The 25,307-nt window shown below is 41.5% G+C and overlaps 1 protein-coding gene across 6 annotated transcripts in view; it reads right to left on the reverse strand.

Annotated features, from left to right (window-relative positions):
• Positions 1 to 1,069: 1,069 nt before the first annotated feature.
• R3HDM1 (R3H domain containing 1) overlaps positions 1,070 to 25,307 on the reverse strand; it is a gene marked incomplete at both ends in the record, with an annotated part of 99,144 nt that continues 74,906 nt past the window's right edge. For all 6 annotated transcript variants that reach the window (XM_080690115.1, XM_080690116.1, XM_080690114.1 and 3 more), the window contains 7 exons: positions 1,070 to 1,431; positions 3,937 to 4,021; positions 4,468 to 4,550; positions 5,694 to 5,838; positions 12,477 to 12,649; positions 16,103 to 16,206; positions 17,851 to 17,999. In XM_080690115.1, the coding sequence (XP_080546241.1) occupies positions 1,070 to 1,431; positions 3,937 to 4,021; positions 4,468 to 4,550; positions 5,694 to 5,838; positions 12,477 to 12,649; positions 16,103 to 16,206; positions 17,851 to 17,999 (1,101 nt within the window). The remainder of the gene's footprint in view (positions 1,432 to 3,936; positions 4,022 to 4,467; positions 4,551 to 5,693; positions 5,839 to 12,476; positions 12,650 to 16,102; positions 16,207 to 17,850; positions 18,000 to 25,307) is intronic.

Consider the following 25,307-nt stretch of genomic DNA (forward strand, 5'->3'; position numbering starts at 1 on the left):
GCGATCCTCCTGTCTCAGCCTCCCAAACGCGGGGATTACAAGCGTGCGCCACCACGCCTGGCTTAAAGATGTTTTTAACTAAGAAAACAAAAGACAAAGTGGGACTATATTTGTAAACATTTATTCTCTTGAACTGAAAAAGGCTTGCATCAGCACACATTGTACAGCCTTGCAAATTACACAGAAATTGAAAAGAAGGTTCCTGTTCATAAGTGCAATGAATCTTTGATGTCCAGTAATCTGCTTCAAACAATGAAAACAAATTTTAAACCACTTATGTTTCCAGCACTTATTTCCTAAGGTGACAAAATATTCACGAGGAAGGGAATGCAGATAAGTGGAGTTTAGTTATTGGAGGGACACTTAAGAAAAGTGGAAGTATTTTCCTAGGATGATTCCTATTCCCCTTTGAATCTAAGTGGTCTGTTTAAGAGGCATTAAGAACATAATTTATTTTACACTTAACATTCATACTACTAAATGAATAAGGAAAGGACCTTATGGGGGAGTTCTGTATCTTATGGAAAATATTTCTGTGGTGAGAGATTCAGGGGAAGAGTAATCTTCTATTTGTGGGCTCTCCTTAGCACTCTCAGCCCCGCGCCCTGCAAAGGATAGCACATGGTTTTGACTTGGTTATTCCACCCCTGCATTCTTTATCCCCCAAATTCTAAGTTGGGTTACACTGTGCTGGCTGCCAAAAGAAAAAAAGGTTGCAATTGGTTATAATCATTTTGAAGAATAATTTGCTGTACAATAGAGTTTTGGATCTGATACAAGAACTCAGAAGTATAAAACAAAATAACTATAAAAGTTAGGAGGCATTTGAACAGCATTTCCTTGGAAAAAGCTGCTAACTCCGTATCATTTTGGTGTGGATTCAGTGGGGTTAAATGTGTATCTTTTTTCCCCCTTTGTTGGATCACTGGTCTTTCTTCAAGAGCTATTACACCATAACCAAACATCCTAGGAGTCTCTATAATGTTAACAGAAGCTCCAAATAACAAGCCAATCAGAGATGGGAATGGGTAGGGGAATCACAGAGGTGAAGGGTCCAAAGGTGATTCTGTTACTGAGAACTTGCCCTTTCCAAAATGTGAAAGTCATAGTGCTTCTTGCTTGTTCTCAGCTTAAACTTGTTAACTGAGTTAATTTGTTTCTTCAATGCATTCTGTGCAGCTGAAATGGAGGGGAATGTGGCTAAGACGGTGTACGTAGAGGCCAAGTCACTGGGTTTAGAGTGTTCAGGGTTGACAGTACTGTCCCCACTGCCACAGCAGAGGGGGTGACGACGCAGATGGGGTTGAGACTGGGGGTCCCGGAGCCATCGGATCTTGGCGCCAATTTTAAAGAGTTCCCCAAAGAGCTTCTCAGCTTCCATGCGAGTTATTCCATCTGGCAGTTCAGTAATTTCCAAGACCTTCCCAACAACTAAAATGAAAAAAAAAAAAAAAAAAAAAAAGAATAAAATTAATATATCCCTGTTAACAAAAAAGCCAAGTAAAAAGTACTGCAAACTCAAATATGACACAGGAAATGAACAGACTTTTTTGAAACTACTCAGAAACACAAATTTACAATTGTTATGGCCATCTTTCTTCTCCTTCCTTCTTCCTCTCCTCCTCCTCCTTCTCCTCCTCTTTTTTGTGGTATAGGGGATTGAACCCAGGGTGCTAAGCCACTGAGCTACACTCTCACCCCCCACCTCCTTTTTTTGTGTGTGTGGTATTAGGGATTTAACCCAGGGTCATTCTATGTCTGAGCTACACACTCAGCACTTTTTATTTTTTGAAAATGGGATCTTACTAAGTTGCTGAGGCTGGTTTTGAACCTGTGACCCTCTTCCTGTCAGCCTCCCAAGTACTGGGATCAAAGGCATGCATCACCACACCTGGTCTTTTCTTTATTTTTTTAAACTTATTTTTTTTGGTGGTACTGGTACTGGGAGTGGAACCCAGGGGCTTTTCTACCTAAGGGCTATACTCCCAGACCTATTTTATATACTTTATTTGGAAACAGGGTCTAAGTTGCTGAGAGCCTCACTAAGTAGCTGAAGCTGGCTTTGAACCTGTGCGATCCTACTGTCTGGGATTATAAGTGTGCACCACCACACCCAGCCACCTGGCCCTTTTGGAGACTTGATTTTGCTAAGTTACTGCAGGCTGGCTTCAAACCTGGGATACTTCTGTCTCAGCCTCACAGATACCAGGAAACATGTACCAGGACCAGGCTTATGGTCATTTTCTAAATCATTGCTTTCCACCCCTTGGGCCAGGGGTGTGATGTTAACAGTGCCAAACTGTCAGTCTCATAGTTCTCACTGAGAGCTGCATAGATAAATGCAGTGCTAAACAGTGGCTCATCTAAATCAGGTATCTCAAAACGTTTCCCCTCTTTCCTTTCCTTTTTCCTTTTCGGTGCTGGGAACTGAACCTAGGGACATTCTTCCTCCAAGCTACAACCTCAGCCCTATTTTTTTTTTTTTTTTTGGTGGTATCAGGGGTTGAACATTGTACCTCTAGGCTACACCCTCAGCCCAATTTTATTCTTTTATTTTGAAACTTAGTCTCACTAAGTTGCAGATGGCCTCACTAAGGTGCAGAGGCTGGCTGTGAACCTGTAATCCTCTTGCTTCAGCCTCCCAAGTACTGGGATTACACGCATGCGCCACCACACCTAGCTTACCCCGGCCCTATTTTTATTTTATTTTTTTGCGATCCTGGGGATGGAACCCACGGGCATTCTACCTCCAAAAGACACCCCAGCCCTATATATATATATTTTTTTTAATAGTCTTTATTTTGAAACAGGGTCTCAATGAGTTGCAAAAGGCCTCACAAAGTAGCTGAGGCTGTCCAAAAACTGCAATCCTCCTGTCTTGGCCTCACAAATGCTGGAACTACAAGCGTGCGCCACCATGCCTGGCTCTATTTTTTTTTTTTTAAACAGAGTCTCACTAAGTTGCTGAGGCTATCCTTGAACTTGCAATTCCTCATCCCAGTCTCCTAAGTAGTAGGATTACAGGCATGCACCACCATGCCTGGCTGCGGCAAACCTTTTTTTGGACTTCATGTTCCCACTGCAAAATGAGGATAAGACTTGCTCTAAGCACCCAAAGCTGATATAAGTATAAGCCAGATATGGTGGCATGTGCCTGTACTCCTAGTACTTGAGAGGCTGAGACAGAATGATCACAGGCTTGAAGCCAACCTCAGCAAGTACTGAGACTTTTCAACCTAGTGAGACTGTTTCCAAATAAAAAATAAAAACAGGGTTGAAGTAGAAGGCCTATGGGTTCCATCCCAGTACTTCCTCAAAAAAACTAGAAATGAGAAAGGACTTCACCATGGAAAGGCCATGCATTTGTCCATTCAGACTGCCTCCCACATGGGTGTAAGAACACCCCTTTCTCAAAGAACACAGAGGTGGTTCACTCCACCTGTTCCTCTCAGACATCTCTTCTTCCTGTGCCCCTTCCATGCTCCTAACCCCACCTTCACTTTACTGCACATACTCTCACATCTGAAATGAGACAGTTAAAAGAACATGTTAAAGAACCCTAGACCAGCCCACATGGTGGTGCACGCTCGTAGTCCCAGTACTTGGGAGGCTGAGCAGGAGTCTCAGGTTGTGGCCAGCCTCAGCTACTTAGTGAGACCCTGTTTCAAAATAAAGAATAAAAAGGGGGGTGGGGTATAGCTTGGAGGTAGAATGGTTCTGGCTCAATCCCTAGTACCACCACAAAAAACAACAACAACAACAAAAACAACAACAACAAAAAATCTCAGACCAGAGATGGCATAATTTCTTGGGATATTATTTCTTGGGACAATTTTCTGCAGGACTATACAAAGAGGAAAGCCCATTTTTGTGTTGTGGTGTATTTTCACTGTCACCAGTTTGTAGACACACATCCAGTTGTCCTTGGGGACACACCTGCTTCTCCTGCCCCAAGGTCTGTAGATGCAGCTTTCTTAGCTTGTCTCCTTCCTCGGTTTCCATGCCTGCTGCCAGACTGACCCTGGAAACCCACAAATAGTTGAGAAATTTTAATAATGATGCAAAATGTGTTCATAATGCTTAAAAACTTAGCACCTCCACATACTTAGTTTGGGTTCTGTATTCCAGCAGAAATAACTCAATCCCAGGCCCTGTGAATTCTGCTCTGCGAATAGTGTCTGCCCTGTGAATAGTGTCTCTGTCCTTCACTATGACTGGTTACCTGCTGACTCTGTCACAGGGAGAAGTGCTCTAACCCCTAGCTACCCCATCTTCCAGTAGTACTAGTGAACCACCCTGAGCCAAGCAGCCACTGCCTTCTCCCCTGCTCTGCTCTCAGGGCTAATAGGCATGAAAGCAGCTGGCTAAGTCACAGCGATTTCCTGGGTTGCGCCAACACTCCCAACTAGCTACAGAATCTCTCGTTCTGTAATAAAGCCCAGGAGGACAGGGAGCTGCCCTTCATACCTGTTGGTTTGAAATGTGTCCATGCAGAACAGCAGGAGGGTTGTACTGCAGTGGCTGGCCAAGTAATGGATATCTGGCATCTCCTGAAACTCAACAAAAACATTGTTATAATTTTTTCTCCTCCGTTATAATGTACTTCCCAGTTTTCTGAATTATTCAAAACAAAGATGAATAAGGAAAACATGTCTGGCAGAATAAAAATAGGTAACTGATATATTTTTGAAAAAACTGAAAATTTCCACATATCCTTTATTATTATTATTTTTTTGTGGGCCTGGGGGTGGAACCCAGGGGCATTTGACCTCTGAGCTACACCCCCTGCCCTATTTTTTTATTCTTTATTTTGAAACAGGATCTCACTAAATTGTGGAGGGGTTCACTAAGTAGGTGAGGCTGTCTGTGAACTGCAATCCTCTGGTCTCCACCTCCTGAATGCTGGGATTACAAGTGTGTACCACCACGCCTGCTTGTTGAGTACATTTTTGAATAAACTCTTGATATATGTTACTTTAATATTGAAATCAGAAATACAGAAATAAGTCTGGTATGGTGGCACATGCTAGTGTAATTCCAGTACATGGGAGGTTGAGACAGGAAGATCACAAGTTTGCAGCCAGCCTCAGATACTTAGTGAGGCCCTCTGCAGCATAATGAGACCAGAATGCATATGGGTTCAACCCGCAATTCTGCAAAACAACAACAACAAAAAAAAAAAACAAAAAACCCCACAAAAACAAAAAAAACCAGAACTAATAACTAATATGGAACACTGAATATTACCACTAAAAAAGAATGGATTAAGAATAATTACTGAAAGGCCGGGCGTGGTGGCGCACGCTTGTAATCCCCGCGCTTGGAAGGCGGAGACAGGAGGATCGTGCAGGTTCGAAGCCAGCCACGCTGGTGTAAGAGACCCTGTTTCAAAAAAAATATAAAATAGGTCTGGGAGTGTAGCCCGGAGGTAGAAGGGCTTCCAGGAACCCCAGTACCACCAAAAGAAAAAAAAAAATAAATAAAAAAAGAATAATTACTGAAGAATTAGTAATTAAGTATTAGTCATAAAACACTAAAGTTAGGAATGTATATGGTCATCAACATGATGCCTGGGAAAAGGTAGAAATGCAGTTCTGTGGACAACATAAAGTAGTATCAAGGAAAATTATTATATGACTGGGAATGAATGACTAAAATTTTCTGAAGCTGTGACTAGTTTCACATACACTTACCCTGCCCAGGAACAAAAGGTCTAGAGAACTGGGGCACAATGGAAAGTGGCGGTCCAGAAGGACGTATAGTTTTCAGGGTGGACAGCTGAGCTGGTGCAGGCGACTGCGCTGGTGAAATCATGGGACTGCTGAGTTGAGGGCTATGCTGCAATCATAAAACAATGAGAAAACAGGTCAGCAACTGGGGAAGGCTTTTTGCAAACTTCCTTTGGACAAAGTTTTTTATTCTTCCTGATTATATATATGCACTTGTTTAAAAATTTAAAGATTAGAGAACTGTAATTTCTAACTTCCACAGATAAATATGAGTAACAGAATGTTTCTATGCATATGTATTCATAAATCCATTTTTTACAAAAAGTGGGAGCAGACTACATTTTCCTTTTTTGTGTGTGTGGTACTGGGGATTGAACCCAGAGGCATTCTACCTCTCTGAGTTACACTCTCAGCTTTCCTCCACTTCATACTTTATTTTGTTAAATCGCTAAGCCTGTCCTTGAAACTGTGAGTCTACTGCTTCAGTGCCCTCAAAGCTACGCCTACAGACCTTTTATTATTATTATTATTTTTTTTGGTTCTGGGAATTTTTTTTGGTGGTATTGGGGTTCCTGGAAACCCTTCTACCTCCGGGCTACACTCCCAAACCTATCTTATATTTTTATTTGGAAACAGGGTCTCTTAAGCCAGCAAGGGTGGCTTTGAACCTGCGTGATCCTCCTGTCTCCGCCTCCCAATCTCGGGGATTACAAGCATGCGCCACCACGCCCTGCTGGTACTGGGAATTGAACCCAGGGCCATTCTACCTCCAAGCTACAACCACTCCCACCCTACCCTATTTTTTTATTCTTTATTTCTTTATTTTGAAACAGGGTCTCACCGAGTTGCAAAGGGCCTCACTAAGTAGCTGAGGTTGTCTGTGAACTGTGATACTCCTGTCTCAGCCTCCTGAATGCTAGGATTACAAGCATGTGCCACCAATGCCTGGCTTATTTTTTGTTTTTCAAAGAGGGACTCTCTAGGTCTTTGAGAGTCTCACTACATTGTCAAGGGCCTCCCAAGTACTGGGATTACAGGTGTGCATCATCATATCTGACATGTGATAGGAATTTTTCAGCTCCACTGTAAATGCCCCCCCGGTGGTGCTGGGGAGCACACAAAGGATCTTGTGCATGTTACGGAAGTGCTCTAACTCCATACTCAGCAACATCCTCAATACCTCCCTTGTAATCTTGTGGGACCAATGGTGCTGACAGAAATGTTATAGCACATGACTGTGTGTATATGTGTATAATTTCTTTTCTTTTTTTGTGGTACCAGGGATTCAACCCAGTGTATTCTACCTCCAAGCGACACCCCCAGCCCTTTTATATATATTTTATGGTCCTGGGAATGGAACCCAGGAACCTCTACCTCCGGGCTATGCCCCCGACCAATTTTATATTTTATTTGGAAACAGGGTCTCACTAAATTGCTGAGAGCCTCACTAAGTAGCTGAGGCTGGCTTTGAACCTGTGTGATCCTCCTGTCTCAGCCTCCCAAGTACTGGGATTACAAGCGTGCGCCACCACACCAGGCTCCCTATTTTTTTATTCTTTATTTTGAAACAGGGTCTCACTAAGTTATGGAGGACCTAATTAAGTAGCTGAAGCTGGCCAAGAACTTGTGATTTTCCTGCCCCAACCTCCTACTCACAAAGGGATTACAAGTGTATGCCATTATGCCTGGTGTATATATATTTTTCCTGACAATAACTTGAGTTGAACACGATACCCCTTTATCCTAAAATTAGGGAATAAAGAATTTTTTTTGGTATTGGGTTTCTTTTCTTTTCTTTTTTTTGGTGGTACTGGGGTTCCTGGAAACCCTTCTACCTCCGGGCTATACTCCCAGACACCTATTTTTTATATTTTTATTTGGAAACAGAGTCTTTTAAGCCAGTGAGTCTGGCTTCAAACCTGTGCCATCCCCCTATCTCCGCCTCCCAAGCACAGGGATTACAATTGTGCACCACCATGCCTGGCTCTGGTACTGGGGTTTGAACCCAGGGCCACACTACCTTTGAGCTACACCTCCAGCTCAATTTTATTTTTATTTTGAAACAGAGTCTCACTAGGTTGATGAGAGTCTAATTACTTGTAGAGGCTGTCCTGGAATCTATGAATCTCCTTTCTCAGCCTCCCAAGTACTGGGATTACAAGCATGCATCACTATGCCCGGCTGAAATTAGGGGATTAAAAACAGTAACATTTTGCTGGGCATGGAGGTGCATGCCTGTAATCCTAGTACTTGGGAGGCTGAGAAAGAAGGATCGCAGGTTTGTGGCCAGCTTAAGCTACTCAGTGAGGCCCTCTACAACTTAGTGAGACTCTGTTTAAAAATAAAGAATAAATCAGGAGTGGTGGTGCATGATTATAATCCCAGCACTTGAGAGGCTGAGACAGGAGGATCACAAAGGTTCGAAGCCAGCCTCAGTTACTTAGTGAGGCTCTCAGCAACTTAGTAAGACTCTGTTTCCAAATAAAGTATAAAATAGGTCTGGGAATATAGCCCGGAGGTAGAAAAGCCCCTAAGTTCCACCCCCAGTACCACACACACACACACACACACACACACACACACACACACATACACACACACACACACAAAAAAAGAATAAAGATTAGAGCTGGGGATATAGAGAGCAGGTAGAATGCCCCTGGGTTCAATCCCCAGTACTGCAAAACAAAGAACAACAACAAAAAACTTTCTTATATAATCACTGTAGAACCATCAAAACCAGATTAACAACGTAACTATTATCTAACCTAGAGTTTATTCAAATTTTGTAAAGTATTCCACTAATGTCCTTTATAGCAAAACAAAAGAATTTTTTTCTCCTTCAACTTCAGAATCCTGGGATGAATTTAGTTGTCAGGCTCTTTAATCTTTTTGAATCTGCAACAGAGCTTCAGCCCTTATTCTCTTTAATGACTGACATTTTAGAAGATCCATCCCTCTTTTTCTCCCTCTATTTCTGTTTTTTTTTTTTTAAATTTCTTCTTCTTTTTTTTGGGTGGTACTGGGGTTCCTGGAAACCCTTCTACCTCTGGGCTACACTCACAGACATGTTTTACATTTTTATTTGGAAAACAGGGTCTCTTAAGCCAGCGATACTGGCTTTGAACCTGTGCGATCCTCCTGTCTCCACCTCCGAAGCACGGGGATTACAAGCGTGTGCTACCATGCCTGGCTATCCCTTTATTTCTTTTTTTGGCAGTACTGGGAATTGAACCCAGGGGCATTCTATCTGTGAGCTACACCCCCAGCTCTATTTTCTTATTTTTTGTAGTATTAGGAATTGAACTCAGGAGCATTCTACCTCTGAGCTTCAACCTAGCCCCATTACAAGGTCTCACAAAGTTGCAGGCCTCACTATATAGCAGGGGTTGTCCATTAACCTGTGATCCGACTGTCTCAGCTTCTCAACCACTGGGATTATAAACATGTATGCCACCACGCCCAGCTTATCATTTATTTATTTATTTATTTATTTAATTTTTGTGGTACTGAGGGTGGAACCCAGGGGCTTTTCTACCTCCGGGCTATACTCCCAGACCTATTTTATACTTTATTTGGAAACAGGGTCTCACTAAGTTGCCGAGAGCCTCACTCAGTATCTGAGACTTGCTTTGAACCTGTGCGATCCTCCTGTCTCAGCCTCTTAGGCGCTGGTATTACAAACATGTGCCATCATGCCCAGCTTCTTATCCTTTATTTTGTTGTTGGTTTTTTTTTTTTTTTTTTTTTTTTTTTTTTTTGCGGGTCTAGGGATGGAACCCACGGGTATTTGACCTCTGTGCTACACCCCCTGCCCTATTTTTTATTCTTTATTTTGAAACCGGGTCTCACTGAGTTGCAGAGGGCCTCACTAAGTAGCTGAGGCTGTCCGCGAACCACAATCCTCTAGGTCTCAGCCTCCCGAATGCTGGGATTACAAGCATGTGCCACCACGCCCGGCTTAGAAGATCCATTTCTAGAAGATTATTTTGTAGAATGCTCCTCAATTTGGGTTTTATTTGCTGTAGCCTCATAAAAAGTCACAGTATAGCTGGGTGTGGTGGCTCAAGTTTGTAATCCCAGTGCTGAAACTGGAGGATCGCACAGGTTTGAAGTCAGCCTCAGCTACTTAATGAGGCTCTCAGCAACTTAATGAGACCCTGTTTCCAAATAAAATATAAAATAGGTCTGGGAGTATAGCTCAGAGGTAGAAAGCCTCTGGGTTCCAGTACCCCCCCACCACAAAGTCATTTATACATTCAGGAAGGGAACACCAGGGAGGTAATGTTAGGCCCCTCTCACATCAGAAGGAATTTGATATCATTTTTCACCACAATCCTGGTGATGTTTATTTCTATCACCTGGTTAAATTGGTACCTTTCAGGTTTCTTCATTGTAAGTTACTACTTTCCCCTTTTTAGTTTAGTATCTCTTTCTTTCTTGGTGTTAGGGACTGAGCTTAGGGCCTTGCCTTCTATCAGTGTGCTACATCCCCAACCAAGCCTCAAAATTTCTTTCACCCACTAGTGTTATCTTCTAGTAATGACTCTTTAGTTTTATTTTGAGAAAGAGTTTGCTAAATTGCCCAGGCTGGCCTTGGACTTGCCTCATCCTCTCAAGTAACTGGGATTACAGTCAGTGCCACCATGCCTAGTTTCAATGATTCACTTTTTATTTATTCCTTCCCATTTGTCTCTAAGAAACCATTTCACTTTGTCCTCCATTCATATTGGTATGTATCAGGGATTCTTGTTTTATTGTGTGTGTGATCACTCACTGCTATCATTCTCCTGTGCCCCAGCCCTTCCATCCCAATCCTGCTTCATCTCTCACACCCCCACCATTCTTCCGGCCCTTACTTTCTGGCATAGCCAGATGGTCTAGGCTTATTTTTTATTTTTCCTGTACCAATCCTGGCAGCAGTTATTTCTCTAAGGAGCTCTGGCTCCTTTTAGTGGAGAATGGCATTTAAAAATTACCATCTGGGTAGTAGGTACATCTTGTTCTTCTTAGTAAACATACTTAAGGGTATTTTCCTAAATGGCATGGTAATTTATTTGATGGTCAAACTATTTCCAATTTTTCATTTTCTTTTTTTGGTGTTGGATTGAATTTAGGACTTTGCAGGTACTCAACAGGAGGCTTTACCACTGAGCTACATCCCAGCCTGTTTTCCAATTTTTCAAAGTTATAACAGGGAAAAGAAAAAAATATTCTCCTACATCTAAGTTTATTCTAAGAATTTATAATTTCTTATTTTTGTAGTGCTGAGGATGAAACTCAGGATCTTTTTTTATTTTTTTTTCCCCTATGTTACTGGGGGTTGAGCCCAGGAACACTCTACTTCTAAGTTACACCCCAGTCACTTTTCATTTTTTATTTTGAAACAAGGTCTCACTAGGTACCTGAGGCTGTCCTTGAAATTGTGATACACCTGACTCAGCCTCCCAAGTATTGGAATTACAGGTGCGTACCACCACACCTGGCTGAAACCCACGATCTTTCACATGTTAGACTAGTGCTCTACAATGAACTACACCCCCAGCCCTTTTCCTCAACAGTTTTTACTGGACAAAATTCCACAAATGGATATGTGAAACAAAGGCTTTGCACTTCCATATTTTGAAAAAATGTTACCAAATTGCATTGTAAAAAGAATCGTACCAATTTACACTACCAACAACTGCATAGAAGAAAGAAAGTAACGCGATTTTTTTTTTTTTTCTTTTTGGGTGGAACCGGGAGGCTTTCTACCTCTGGGCTACACTCCCAGACCTATTTTATATTTTATTTGGAAACAGGGTCTTATTAAGTTGCTGAGAGCCTCACTAGGTAGCAGAGGCTGGCTTCAAACTTGCGTGATCCTCTTGTCTCACTCTCCTAAGCGCGGGGATTACAAGCGTGTGCCACCACGCCCAGCTCTGTAACTTGATACTTTTGATAGCATTGCAAATTATGTCTTTCTGAATATTCTCAACTTTATGGATAAAAAGTTTTATTTCTTGTCTTTGTGCATGAGTGTGTGTGTGTGTGTGACTGGAGATTGAAACCAGGAGCATTTATTATTGAACCACAGCCCCGGTTCCTTCTAGTTTTTTAAGTAAAATTTTGTTTTTCGCTGGGTATGATGGCGCACTCTTGCAATCCCAGCATTTGGGAGGCCGAGACAGGAAGATCGCGGTTTGCAGACAGCCTCAGCTACTACTTAGTGAGGCCCTTTGCAAATCAGTGAGACCCTGTTTCTAAAATAAAAAAGTAGGGCTGGGGGTGTAGCTCTGAGGTAGAATGCCCCTCTAACCTCAGTACCTCAAAAAAAAACCAAACAACAACAAAAACAAAAAGAACTTGTTTTTGGATATGCAGAATTTGGAAAATACTACTTGGTTATTAAAATAAAGTCTGAGCCGGGCGTGGTGGCGCACGCTTGTAATCCCAGCATTCAGGTGGCTGAGGCCGGAGGATTGCGGTTTGTGGACAGCCTCAGCTATTTAGCGAGGCCCTCCGCAACCCTGAGACTCGGTTTCAAAATAAAGTATAAAAAACAGGGCAGGGGCTGTAGCTTGGAGGTCAAATGCCCCTGGGTTCCATCCCCAGACCCGCAAAAAAAAAAAAAAAAAAAAAAAAAAAAAGTATGGATATAGTTCAGACACCTGTATCCATCTGCTTGAAAGGATTCCAGATACAGTATCAGGGTATAGGCAGGTCTAACATAATGAAGTTTTAAAATAATTGACAAAAGTATCTTACCTGGACAATATTGTCTACACTGTTAAATTCCACACACTTCTGTCCTCTCTGGTGGTCACAGTAATATTTATTTTGCTTCCATTGAGGGGGAGAGTGAGCACGAGATTGAGGATTGTTTGGTACATTGAGCTGCATCATCACCATCCCTCCACCAGGTGGTGGTGGTGGCATGCCTGAAAAATTGAATAAGGACTACAATAAGTCTATTAATAACTAGCTAGTATATCTGTTCAGGATAGCAGCAATAATTTCACATTCCTGAAAATATCTATTAGCTATGCAAGCCTAATTTAAGCTTTAGTGAATTTATTTTATTTTTTGGCACTAGGGATTGAATCTAGGGACATTCTACCTCTGAGCTACAGTCCCAGACCTTTATTTATTTATTTATTTATTTATTTATTTATTTATTTATTTATTTATTTTTGTTACTGGGTATGGAACCCAGGGGCTTTCTACTTCCTCTAGGCTACACCACTAGACCTAGTTTTATATTTTATTTTGAAACAGGGTTTCACTAAGTTGCTGAGAGCCTCACAAAGTAGTTGAAGCTGGCTTCGAACCTGTGCAATCCTCCTGTCTCAGCCTCCCAAGTACTGGGATTACAAGCATACACCACCATGCCCAGCTTATTTGTTTGTTTTGAAACAGTGTCTTGCTAATTTGTTCAACATCTTACTACATTGCTGAGGCAGTCCTTGAAGCTGTGATTCTCCTGTCTCAGCCTCCTAGATACCAGGAGTACAGATGTACGCCACCACGCCCAGCATCTTTAAGTGAATTTTTTTATTTGGTGGTACTGGGGGTGGAACCCAGAGGCTTTCTACCTCCAGGCTATACTCCCAGACCTATTTTTTACTTTATTTGGAAACAGGGTCTCATTAAGTTGCTGAGAGTTTCACTAAGTAGCTGAGGCTGCCTACAAACTTGTGTGATCCTCCTGACTCAGCATCCCAAGGCCTGAGATTACAAGCATGCGCCACCATGCCTGGCTCTTTAAGTGAATTTTAAAAGGCACTAATGAATCCCTTAGGCCACAACAGCTTGCTTTTTTTTGTGTGTGGTATTGGGGATGGAAGCCAGGGGCATTTTACCTCTGACCTACAGCCAGGCCCTATTTTTTATTCTTTATTTTGAAACAGGGTCTCACTGAGTTGCAGAGGGCCTCACTAAGTAGCTGAGGCTGGCTACGAACACAGATCCTCCGATCTCAGCCTCTCAAATGCTGGGATTACAAGTGTGTGCCACCATGCCCGGCTACATCTAGCTTATTCTAAAAATAAGACACACACTTTTTTGTGACACTGGGGGTGGAACCCAGGGGGAATTCCACCTCTCAGCTACACCCCCAGCCTTTTTTTTAATCCTTTAATAGGAAACAGGTTCTCATTGAGTTGCAAAGAGCCTCACTAAGTAGCTGAGGCTGCAATTCTCCTGTCTCTTCCTCCCAAATGCTGAGATTAAAACCTTGTGCCACTATGCCTAGCTTCCTATGTTATTTTTATTTTGAAATAGGGTCTCACTAAGTTGTGGAGAACCTCCTTAAGTCTTCAAATTAATTAGTGCTGCTAAATTAATAAAGATGTAAAACATAATACAATTATTTGCAAAGCTAACCAAGGAATTTACTCATTTGATCTTTTATTTTACTTTTTGGGGGGGCCTGGGGATAAACCCAGGGGCATTGTATCTCTGAGCTATACCCCCATCCCTATTTTTTATTCTTTATTTTGAAACAAGATCTCAGTTATGGAGGGCCTTACTAAGTAGCTGAGGCAGGCTGCTTACCTGTAATCCACCTGTCTCAGCCTCCCAAGTACTAGGATTATAACTGTGAGCCACCATGCCCAGCGCTGATTTTTATTTATGTGTTTAAAGATTTTGCTAGTCAGGTGTGGTGGCACACTCTTGTAATCCCAGCATTTTGAGACCCTGTTTCAAAATAAAGAGTTAAAAATAGGGTTGGGAGTGTAGCTCAGAGGTACAATGCCCCTGGATTCCATCCCCAGTACCTAAAAAAAAAAAAAAAGAGACTTTGCTAACTGTACAGAAGAGATAACTGAACTATTATATCTATTTTCCTATTTTGATTTATTTCTCTTGTGTACAAAGTCCTAGAGCACTACTAGTATTAGGTATGCATTTCATCTGATGCTAACCATAGTCATGTGAGGAAAAATCCCTGTCTTGCCTCCAGAACTTTATTGTGTACTGCAGTAACCATAAAGGTAGTTTTCAGTTCCTTAGATATAGAACTCACTTGACTGGCCAGACAAACCACAGAAGGGCTAACTGCTTCTGCTTAGAGATGTCTCAAAGGCAATGTGACACGTCCTGGATACAGCCATCATTGGTTATTTACTGATAACTATTGATAATCATTTATTGTTTATACGGTATGATGAAGATTTGCATAAGTCTATAGAAGCAGAGAGAAAGAATGCATTTTCATATAGACTCATGAGTCAAACTTTAAAGATGAGAAAAACTTTGGCAAACAGAAGGATGGTGAATGGGCATAAAAGCAGAAACAAAGTTCTTTTTTTTTTTTGTGGTACTGGGGTTGGAACCCAGAGGCTTTCTACCTCTGGGCTATACTCCCAGACCTATTTTCTATTTTATTTGGAAACAGGGTCTCACTAAATTGCTGAGAGCCTCACTCAGTAGCTGAGGCTGGCTTCAAACCTGCGCGATCCTCCTGTCTCAGCCTCCCAAGTATGGGGATTACAGGTATGTGCCACCACACCCAGATCAGTAACAAAGTTCTATATGACTTGAGCATATACAAATAATGAGAAGTCATGTTTGGCTGGGAGTTTGATTGGGAATCCATCCACTGCATGAAGAGATTCCAGATTTCTGTTTCTTTAACATGGATCAGACTAAAAAAAAGGTATTTCTTAGTAAAATTCACTAAGAATAAAGGAAATAAAACTCTAGCATAGTCAACATAAAAAGTGGCAATGATAAAAGGCAATTAGTATAAAGCGATTAAGTTATTAATATATACATATATTAATTTTTTTGCAGTGTGTACCACCAAACCAGGCTATATGAACTGAACTTAGCAGAAATAAGATTTGGCGATGTTCACAAAAGGTAGTGTTGAATCCTCAGTGTTAGCTAGATTATCTAGTAAAAGCTTGAAAGGAGAACCTTGGAGAATATCACCACTAATGGAGGAGGAGAATCAGGAGAGCAGAGTGATTGCAGCAGCAAAAAATGAAGGTGTGAGCCGGCTGTGGTAGTGCATGCTTGTAATCCCAGCATTTGGGAGGCTGGGACCATAGGATCGCGGTTCGCAGACAGCTTCAGCTACTTAGTGAGGCCCTCCGCAACTTAGTGAGACCCTGTTTCAAAAAATAAAGAATAAAAATAGGGCAGGGGCTGTAGCTCGGAGGTTGAATGCCCCTGGGTTCCATTCCCAGACCCGCAAAAAAAAAAAAGAAAGTGTGGACTCTCCATACTAAGTCTGATTTAGCATGGCTCTCTAAAATGAACGTCCTGACTGTATCTCGGTGCATCACTAGTTGAAAACCTTTATGTAGTAACAGCTAAGGAAATTAATTGGAACTATTTTTCAAATGAACAAACCATTACCTGTTTTTTCAGTGATCTATGCATACCTGCACATTGGTGGCCTTGAAGCTGCTGGGAGCTACATGGTGAAGTTGTCTGAGGAAACTGTACTTGTTCTGATCCTGGATGTTGTAAGTAACCTACTGAAGAGCTAGGGGGAAAAATCAAACAAAAGCAAAGCATAATTACATGCAGATGACTAAAGTGTCTCTGAAACAGTACTAGAAATTTATTTAAATGCAAATATTTTTCAAATTGGAACACAGTAAAAGTTAAACCCAATTTAATGCTTTTGCCTGTGAATTATAATTATTGCATAAAATTGCTGTGTGTGGTGGCCTACATTTGTAATCCTAGTACTTGGGAATCTAAAAGGAGGATCACAGGTTCGTGGACAGCCTCAGCTACTTAGTGAGGCTCTTTGCAACTTAACGAGACCCTGTTCAAAATGAAGAATAAAAATAGGGCTGGGGGTGTAGCTCAGAGGCAGAATGGCCCTGGGTTCCATCCTCAGTGAGTTGCAAAGGACCTCACTAAGTAGCTGAGACTGTCCATGAGCTGTGATCCTCCTGTCTCAACCTCCCAAATGCTGGCTAGGATTACAAGCATGCACCACCATGCTTAGCTCCTTTTTTATTTTTGAGACAAGGTCTCACTAAGTTGCTCAAGTTGGCCTCAAACTTGTGATCTCCCTGCCTCAGCTTCCCAAGTAGCTGCCATTACAAGCATGCATCTCTGTGTCCAGCAGGTCTTCATTCTTAAAAAGAATTCAACTGGAGGCTGAGACAGTAGGATTGTAGGTTCGTGACCAACCTTAGCTACTTAGGCCCTGTTTCAAAAATAGAGAATAAAAAATGGGCTGGGGGTATAGCTCAGAGGTAGAATGCCCCTGGGGGTTCAATCCCTAGTAGAGCAAATAAAATAAAATATAAAAAAAAGGAACTCAATTTCCTCTGTAGTAATGTTACAGGGATGTCAATGAGAATAAATGAAAGGCTTTGTGATAACATTCTGAACAATGGACTAATGGCACCTAATTCAACATAAGATTACTATTTTCTGAGGTTATCCTTGAACTTGTGATCCTCCTACATCAGCCTCCTATGTACTGGGATTCCAGGCATGTGCTACCATGCCCAGCTGAGACTGGCCTAATTTTTAGGCACAAGAGAGACCTGACTTTAGTTCATATATGGATGCTTAACTTAAATAATTTTGTTTATAAAATATTAGAAAGACTATCATACCTTTTCTATATCAGAAAATGATTTCAGACCTCTGGTCAACTTTATATTTTCATTTATTTTTTTCATGGTAATGGAGGTTGAACCCAGATGCATTTTACCTTCGAGCTATATTCCCTACCCGAATTAATTAATTTATTGGTGGTACGGGGGATGGAACCCAGAGGCCTTCTACATCCGGGCTACACTCCCAGACCTATCTTATATTTTATTTGGAAACAGGGTCTTGCTAAGTTGCTGAGAGCCTCACTAAGTAGCTGAGGCTGGCTTTGAACCTATGCAGTCTTCTTGTCTCAGCCTCCCAAGAGCGGGAATTACAAGTGTGCGCCACCACACCCGGCTCCGAATTTATTTATTTAGAATCAGGGTCTTGCTAGATTGATTAGAGTCTCTGTACTTGCTGAGGCTGTCCTCAAACCAGTCTCAGCCTCCCAAGTATTGGGAATACAGGTATGCACAGCCATGCCCTGCCTTTGGTTAACTTTAGAACAATAGACTACAATCTTGGTAAATAATGAGAAGATAAAGGACTAATTTTTAGTCATACTTACCTTAAGTTACTTTGTTGACCAGGTGGAATGACACTATAATAAATTGGCATTCCTGTTGTGGACATAGATCCTTGATTAGACTGATTAGGGAAGATAACAGGCTGTTGATAAGTTTGGGCAATTCCTTGAGAACCTTGAGGCAGTGAAACCTAAAATTTGAAAGACAATTTAAAAGGAAAAAGGCTTTTTTAATCTTGAAGATGTTCATGTTTCCAGAGTTCACAAATTCTTAAGTCACGAGCAGTTAGGAATAAACTAACATATTGCTGCTTTACTCCAGCTATTTCCCCACAGCCCCACTATATTTTATGTTTCCTTTAGCCAGGAATCTTTTGGCTAGGGCCTATCAACTGTACTATATGCCAGATGCATTAAATTTTGAAAGATATAAACTGTATCTTTAAATAAATAAATTATTTATTTATTTATTTTATTTTATTTTTGGTGGTACTGGGGTTCCTGGAAGCACTCTGACTCTGGGCTACACTCCCAGACCTATTTTATACTTTTTTATTTGGAAACAGGGTCTCTTAAGCCAGCATGGCTGGCTTCAAACCTGCACGATCCTCCTGTCTCTGCCTCCCAAGCGCAGGAATTACAAGCGTGCGCCACCATGCCCAGCTAAATAAGTTATTTATAATAAGCTACTTGACAAGGTGAGATACATGCAGATGACCCCAGGGAGAACTAAGTAAGGCTTAGGGAGAGCATCAGCAAGGCAGGTGGACCAGAGCCAGAGCTTTGAAGCTTAAGGACCATGAGATGCCAGTTCCATCACCTACTGTCTATGTGATACTGGGCAGATGATTTAACTATTCTGATGCCGCTCTCTTTATCTGAAAACGTGGAAATGCCATCTCCAACATAGGGGAGGAAGTATAATTTCTGATATGAGATTGACTACAGAATCTAATAAATGATTCTGTAGGCATTCAGTGAAAGTTGGACCTTTGAATTCTATTTTCTGTATTATCTACAAGAAACCTCATAGAATACAATGTCCTTCAATTATCAACTTTCTTTTTTTGGTATGGGGATGGAAGCCAGGGGCATTCTAGCTCTGAGCTATACTCCAGCCCTATTTTTTGTTCTTTATTTTGAAACGGGTCTCACTGAGTTACAAATGGGCTCACTAAGTAGCTGAAGCTGTCTGTGAACTGTGATCCTCCTGTCACAGCCTCCCAAATGCTGGGATTACAAGCATGTGCCACCACTCCCGGCTTTCCAATGATCAACTTCATTATTTAATTTCTAAAATAGAAACCACATAGGCATCATGGCTTCCTAATTTACAAAAGTACCATAATTCTAGAGTTGGATCACAGTGATTCTGTTAAGTAAAGCCAACATAAAAACTTATGACAATGATCATGTTAGCAACAGTGATGATTAACATTTATGAGTTCTTATTGCCATGTATCAGGTTCTTTTCTGAGTGTATATTATTTCATCCTAACAACCTAAGGAGGTATTTTCATTAACCTTGTTTTATAAATTAAATTTATAAATTAAATTTCTTAAGTAAATTAAAGTTTAAGTTAACCAAGGTTGCATAATTGGTAAGGAAGTCAGGATTTCAACCCATGCCATTTGGCTCCAAAGCCTCAGTTCTTTAACACTTCCCTATTTTATGTACTTGCCTTCATGATTTACAAGTTAATGATTAATTTCTAAATCTTACATATATAAAATGATTCTGAAATGCAACTAGTCTTCTCAAAGTACAGAGTAATCTCTTATTTTCCCTTTGGTTCATTAATCCCAAATAGAAAATTACTGTTCTGATTTACCTAACGGCCCGCCCTTCCTTCCTTCCTTCCTTCCTTCCTGGGAATGGAACCCAGGAGCATTCTACCTTCGAGCTACACCTCAACCCTATTTTTTATTCTTTATTTTGAAACATGGTCTCACTGAGTTGCAAAGAGCCTCCTGCAAACTGCAATGCTCCCATTTCAGTCTCCCAAATACTGGGATTACACATGTGCGCCACCATGCCCAGCTACTATTTCTTTTTTTATGTGTGTTAGTCTACTAAGGAGTGTAACATTGAGATTACTATTTCTAATTGGATACATGTATATGCAAGGCAGATCTGAGAAAAATGACATGGCTTACTCTGGATGACTTAAGCTAAAGTTTGTAACTAGATGGGCATGGCGGTACATGCTTGTAATCCTAGAATTCAGAAGGCTGAGACCAGAGGATTGCAGTTCCGGGACAGCCTCAGCTATTTAGCGAGGCCCTTTGCAACTCAGCGAGACCCTGTTTCAAAATAAAGAATACAAGCCGGGCGTGGTGGCACACGCTTGAAATCCCAGCGCTTGGGAGGCTGAGACAGGAGGATCGCGCAGGTTCGAAGCCAGCCTCAGCTACTGAGTGAGGCTCTCAGCAATTTAGTGAGACCCTGTTTCCAAATAAAATATAAAATAGTTCTGGGAGTATAGCCCAGAGGTAGAAAGCCTCTGGGTTCCACTCCCAGTACCCCCCCCCCCCAAAAAAAAAATACAAAATAGGGTAGGGGATGAGGGGATGTAGCTCACAGATCAAATGTTCCTGGGTTCTATCCCCAGACCCACAAAAAAAGAAAAAAAGTTTGTAACTAGGTAAAGAAAAATTATAAAGTACCAAGGGGAGGAAGGCACAATGCTTGAGAATATAGTCACAGAATACATTACTAAGGACAGGTGACTTTTTGGCTTATATTTTAGATGACAGTTTATCATTATCTAGTTTCCCTACCAAATACAGTAGGAAGCAAACAAAAGCAGGTTGCCATTCATGCTGGTCAGACATTTTCTACAGTCATGCACCTGGTGTGAGAATTATAAGAGATAGCATGGGAAAATTTGTTATTTATTTAGCAGTATTGGGGATTGAAGCCAGGGGCATTCTACTTCTGAGCGACACCCCCAGCCCTATTTTATTTTTATGTTTTTGCAGTACTGGGGATGGAACCCAGGGGCATTCTATCTCTGAGCTATACCCCTAGCCCTATTTATAAAAATTCTTTATTTTGAAACAAGGTCTAAATTGCAGAGGGCCTCACCAAGTAGCTGAGATTGACTGCGAACCTGCGATCCTCCTGTTCCAGACTCCATGTACTGGAGTTACAAGTGTGTATCACAACTGGCTTAGAAAATAATTTATAACTTGTAAAAGCGTATGCTATAGAAATCATAATAACTATCGCAAGCTGGGCATGGTGGTGCACACTTGTAATCCCAGCATTTGGGAGGCTGAGACAGGAGTATTGCAGTTCGCAGACAGCCTCAGCTACTTAGTGAGGCCCTCAGCAACTTAGTGAGACCCTGTTTCAAAAAAAAAAAAAAAAATATATATATATGGCAGGAGATGTAGCTTGGAGGTTGAATGCCCCTAGGTTCCATTCTCAGACCTGCAAAAAAACCAAAAACCAAAACCCAAAAAACAAAAAACAAAAAAACAAACAACCATCTGAGATCTGGAATATTTTCAGAATCTAGTACCGCTTAAAATTAGACTTCAGGCTGGGTGTGGAGGTACATGACTGTAACTCAATTACTTGGGAGGCTGATACAGGAGGATCACAGTTTTGAGGAGAGCCTCAGTAAGTACTGACATTCTCATCAATCTAGTGAGACCCTGTTTCAAAATAAAACTCAAGTAGGGGATGGTGATGCATGCTTGTAATCCTAGCATTTGGAAGGGTGAGAGGAGGATTGCAGGTTCAAAGCAAGCCTCAGCACTTAGTGAGACTTTCAGCAACTTAGTGAAATTCTTTTTCCAAATTAAGATAAAACTGGGTTAGGGATATAGCTTGGAGATAGAATGCCTCTGGGTTCAATCTCCAGTATATATATATATATATATATATATATATATATATATATATACTTGGTATAATTTTGTTTAAATTTGAGGATTCTAAAATCAGACTATAGATGCATACCACTTAAATAGCAACATTGTTCATTACTCATTTAGCAAATAATATGGTACCTATATGTGCTCTGATGGAGCCCCCATTCTTTTTTTTTTTTTTTTTTTTTTTTTTTTTTTTGTGGTACTGGGGTTCCTGGAAGCCCTTCTTCCTCCGGGCTACACTTCCAGACCTATTTTATATTTTTGAAACAGGGTCTCTTACGCCAGCACGGCTGGCTTCGAACCTGCGCGATCCTCCTGTCTCCGCCTCCCAAGCGCGGGGATTACAAGCGTGCGCCACCACGCCCGGCTCATGGAGCCCCCATTATAATGGAAGACAAAAAAATAACTAAAATATGTGATAAATTATGATGGAATTAGCACCAGCCTTTTTTTTTTTTTTTTTTCAGTACTGGCGATGGAACCCAGAAGGCATTCTACCTCCAAGATAAACTCCTGCACCCTTCCTTCCTTCCTTCCTTCCTTCCTTCCTTCCTTCCTTCCTACCTACCTTCCTACCTTCCTTCTTTTTTCTTTATTTTGTTGATGGTACTGGGGTTTCTGGAAGCCCTTCTACCTCCGGGCTACACTCCCAGACCTATTTTATATTTTTACTTGGAAACAGGGTCTCTTAAGCCAGCGCGGCTGGCTTGGAACCTGCTCGATCCTCCTGTCTCCACCTCCCAAGCGAGGGTATTACAAGGGTGCGCCACCATGCCCAGCATTATTCTTTATTTTGAGACAGGGTCTCACCAGCTGCAAAGGGCCTCACTAAGTCGCTGAGGCTGTCCACGAACTGCGACCCTCCACTCTCAGCTTCCCAAATGCTGGCATTACAAGCGTGCACCACCATGCCCGGCTAGCACCAGCTTCTGAAACTGGAACTTTTATCTATGGCAGAAGAAGTTGCTCAAGATACCATTGGCTTGGCCAAAGAAATTACTTAGGTATATATTCTACCTTCGATATTCATATGTATCACTGACAATTCAAATTTCAAATGTTAAAAAATATAAAAATGTAAAGAGAAAAAAACTTCAAAACTATATTAGCTGGGCGTCGTGGCACATAACTGTAATCCCAGTACTTGGGAGATTGAGATAGGAGGGTCACAGGTTTGAAGATAGTCTCGGCAAGTAGTGAGACTCTGATCAACCTAGTGAGATCCTGTTTGAAAATAAAAATAAAATAGGGCTGGGGTATAGCTAAGAGGAATAATGCCCCTGACTTCAATCTCCAGTACCACGTAAAAGAAAACAAACAACCCCATAGTAACAGCTGGGTGTGGTACATGCCTGTAATCTCAGTACTAGGGAAGCTGAGATAGGATGTAGGTTTGAGGTGAGCCTCAGCAACTCAGCAAGACCTTACATCAAAATTTAAAAAAATAAATAAATAAAAGGGGAGTCTGACTTGGTAGCACACACTTGTAATCCCTTAGGAGGGTGAGACAGAAAGATTGCAGGTCGAGGCCAGCCTCAGCTACTTAGTGAGTCCCTGTTTCAAAAATAAAGAATAAAAATAGGGCTGGGGTATAGCTCAGAAGTAGAATGTCTTTGGGTTCAATTGCCATACTGCAGGAAAAAAATAAAGGCTGGGGATATAGCTCAGAGGTAGAATGTCTCTGGGTTCAACCCCTAGTATCCAAAACAAAACAAAAAACCCCCTACACTAACAAGGCTGTGATTAATTTAATTTAATTAATTAATTTTTTTGTGCTGGGGTGGAACCCAGGGGCTTTTCTACCTCTGGACTAGACTTCAGACCTATTTTATACTTTATTTGGAAACAGGGGCTCACTAAGTTGCTGAGAGCCTCACCAAGTAGTTGAGGTTGGCTTCAAACCCATGCAATTCCCCTGTCTCAGTCTCTCAAACACTGGGAGTACAAGCATGCCTCACCACGCCCAGCCTGTGATTAATTTTAAATGATACTTCTCTCACTAGGCTGTGAGTCCTTACAGGTCAAGAGCAGATCATATTTCACAGAAACTTTAGCATTCAGCACAGTCCCTGGGCATCTAACAGATGCTCCATGTGCTAGATAGAGAGAGACCAGGATCTTTGAGAAGGCAGTGTTCCTGGCTTGGTGCTGAAACCGTCTAATGCTCAGCTATGAAGAAAGCAGGGGCAGTGCAGTTCCTGTGCCTGGTGCAAGCAGGACGATAGAGAGTAAAAACATAGGTGTTGTAAAAAAAGAAGTAAAACCTAGTTAGTGTCATGATGTTTCTTTTCATAGTTGCTTTGTATCATCATGGACTTCAAAACTAGATGTATACACAGGACTCAATAACTTGACAATTTTCATATTTTAACTTCAAGTTCAATATTCTATTTTTTTTTGGTGTGGTACTGGGGGTGGAACCCAGGGGCTTTTCTACCTTCGGGCTATACTCCCAGACTTATTTTATACTTTATTTGGAAACAGGGTCTCACTAAGTTGCTGAGAGCCTCACTAAGTAGCTGAGGCTGGCTTCGAACCTGTGCAATCCTCCTGTCTCAGCCTCCCAAGGGCGGGGATTACAAGTGTGCGCCACCACGCCCAGCTCAACTTGAATATTCTGAAATTATATAGAATTCCTTGCACCTTTGCTTATATCCTCTGTTCCTAGAGTATGTTCTTAACTAATTTATGTCTAAATAGCTAGTTAAAGGTCTCTATTTTCCCAGAAGACTTTAGTATTAGGTCTTTTAATGAGTTCATTGCTTCATTTCATGTTATGTTTAGACACCACGCCTGGCTTTATTTTTAATTTTGGAACAGGGTCTTAAGTTGCTGAAGGGCTCACAAAATAGCTGAGGCTGGTCTTGAACTTGCGATCCTCCTGTCTCAGCCTCCCAAGTACTAGGGAAACAGGTGTGTGTCACCATAACCAGCTTTCCCTCTATTGTGATACTCATTGAAGAAAAAAACCATGAGGCTAATAAAACAAACCTACTTACAAACTGTTCCCTAAAAATGAAGAAAGATAAATGAGGAGTGGTAGTGCACACCTGTAATCCTAGTATTTGGGAGGCTGAAACAGGAGGATTGAAAGTTTAAGGACAGCCTTAACAACCTAGTGAGACCCTGTTTCCAAACAAAAAATAAAAAGGGGTTGGGTATACCTCAAAGGTAGAGTGCCCCTGGGTTCAATCCCTAGTACTCCCTGACACTCACATAAGCACACAAAAAAGAAAGGTAAAACACATTACTGAAACTGTGTAATATTATAACGCTGGTTATGGTGGTGCATGCTTGCTATCCCACTACTTGAGAGGCTGAGACAAGAGGATTGCAGGTTCACAGCCAGTCTCAGCTATTTAGTGAGGCCATCTGCAGCTTAGTGAGACCCTGTTTCAAAATAAAGAAAAAGCCGGATGTAGAGGTATATGCTTATAATCCCAGTAATTGGGAGGCTGAGATAGGAAGGTCGCGGTTCGCAGTCAGCCTCAGATACTAAGTGAGGCCCTTGGTAACTTAGTGAGACCGTTTCAAAATAAAAGAATAAAAAAATCGGGCTGGGGATGTAGCTCAGAGGTAGAATGACCCGGAGTTCTACCCACAACACGCACGCG

The sequence above is a fragment of the Muscardinus avellanarius genome, assembly GCF_963383645.1.
Source record: "Muscardinus avellanarius genome assembly, chromosome: 2".
In the NCBI taxonomy this organism is placed as follows: domain Eukaryota; kingdom Metazoa; phylum Chordata; class Mammalia; order Rodentia; family Gliridae; genus Muscardinus; species Muscardinus avellanarius.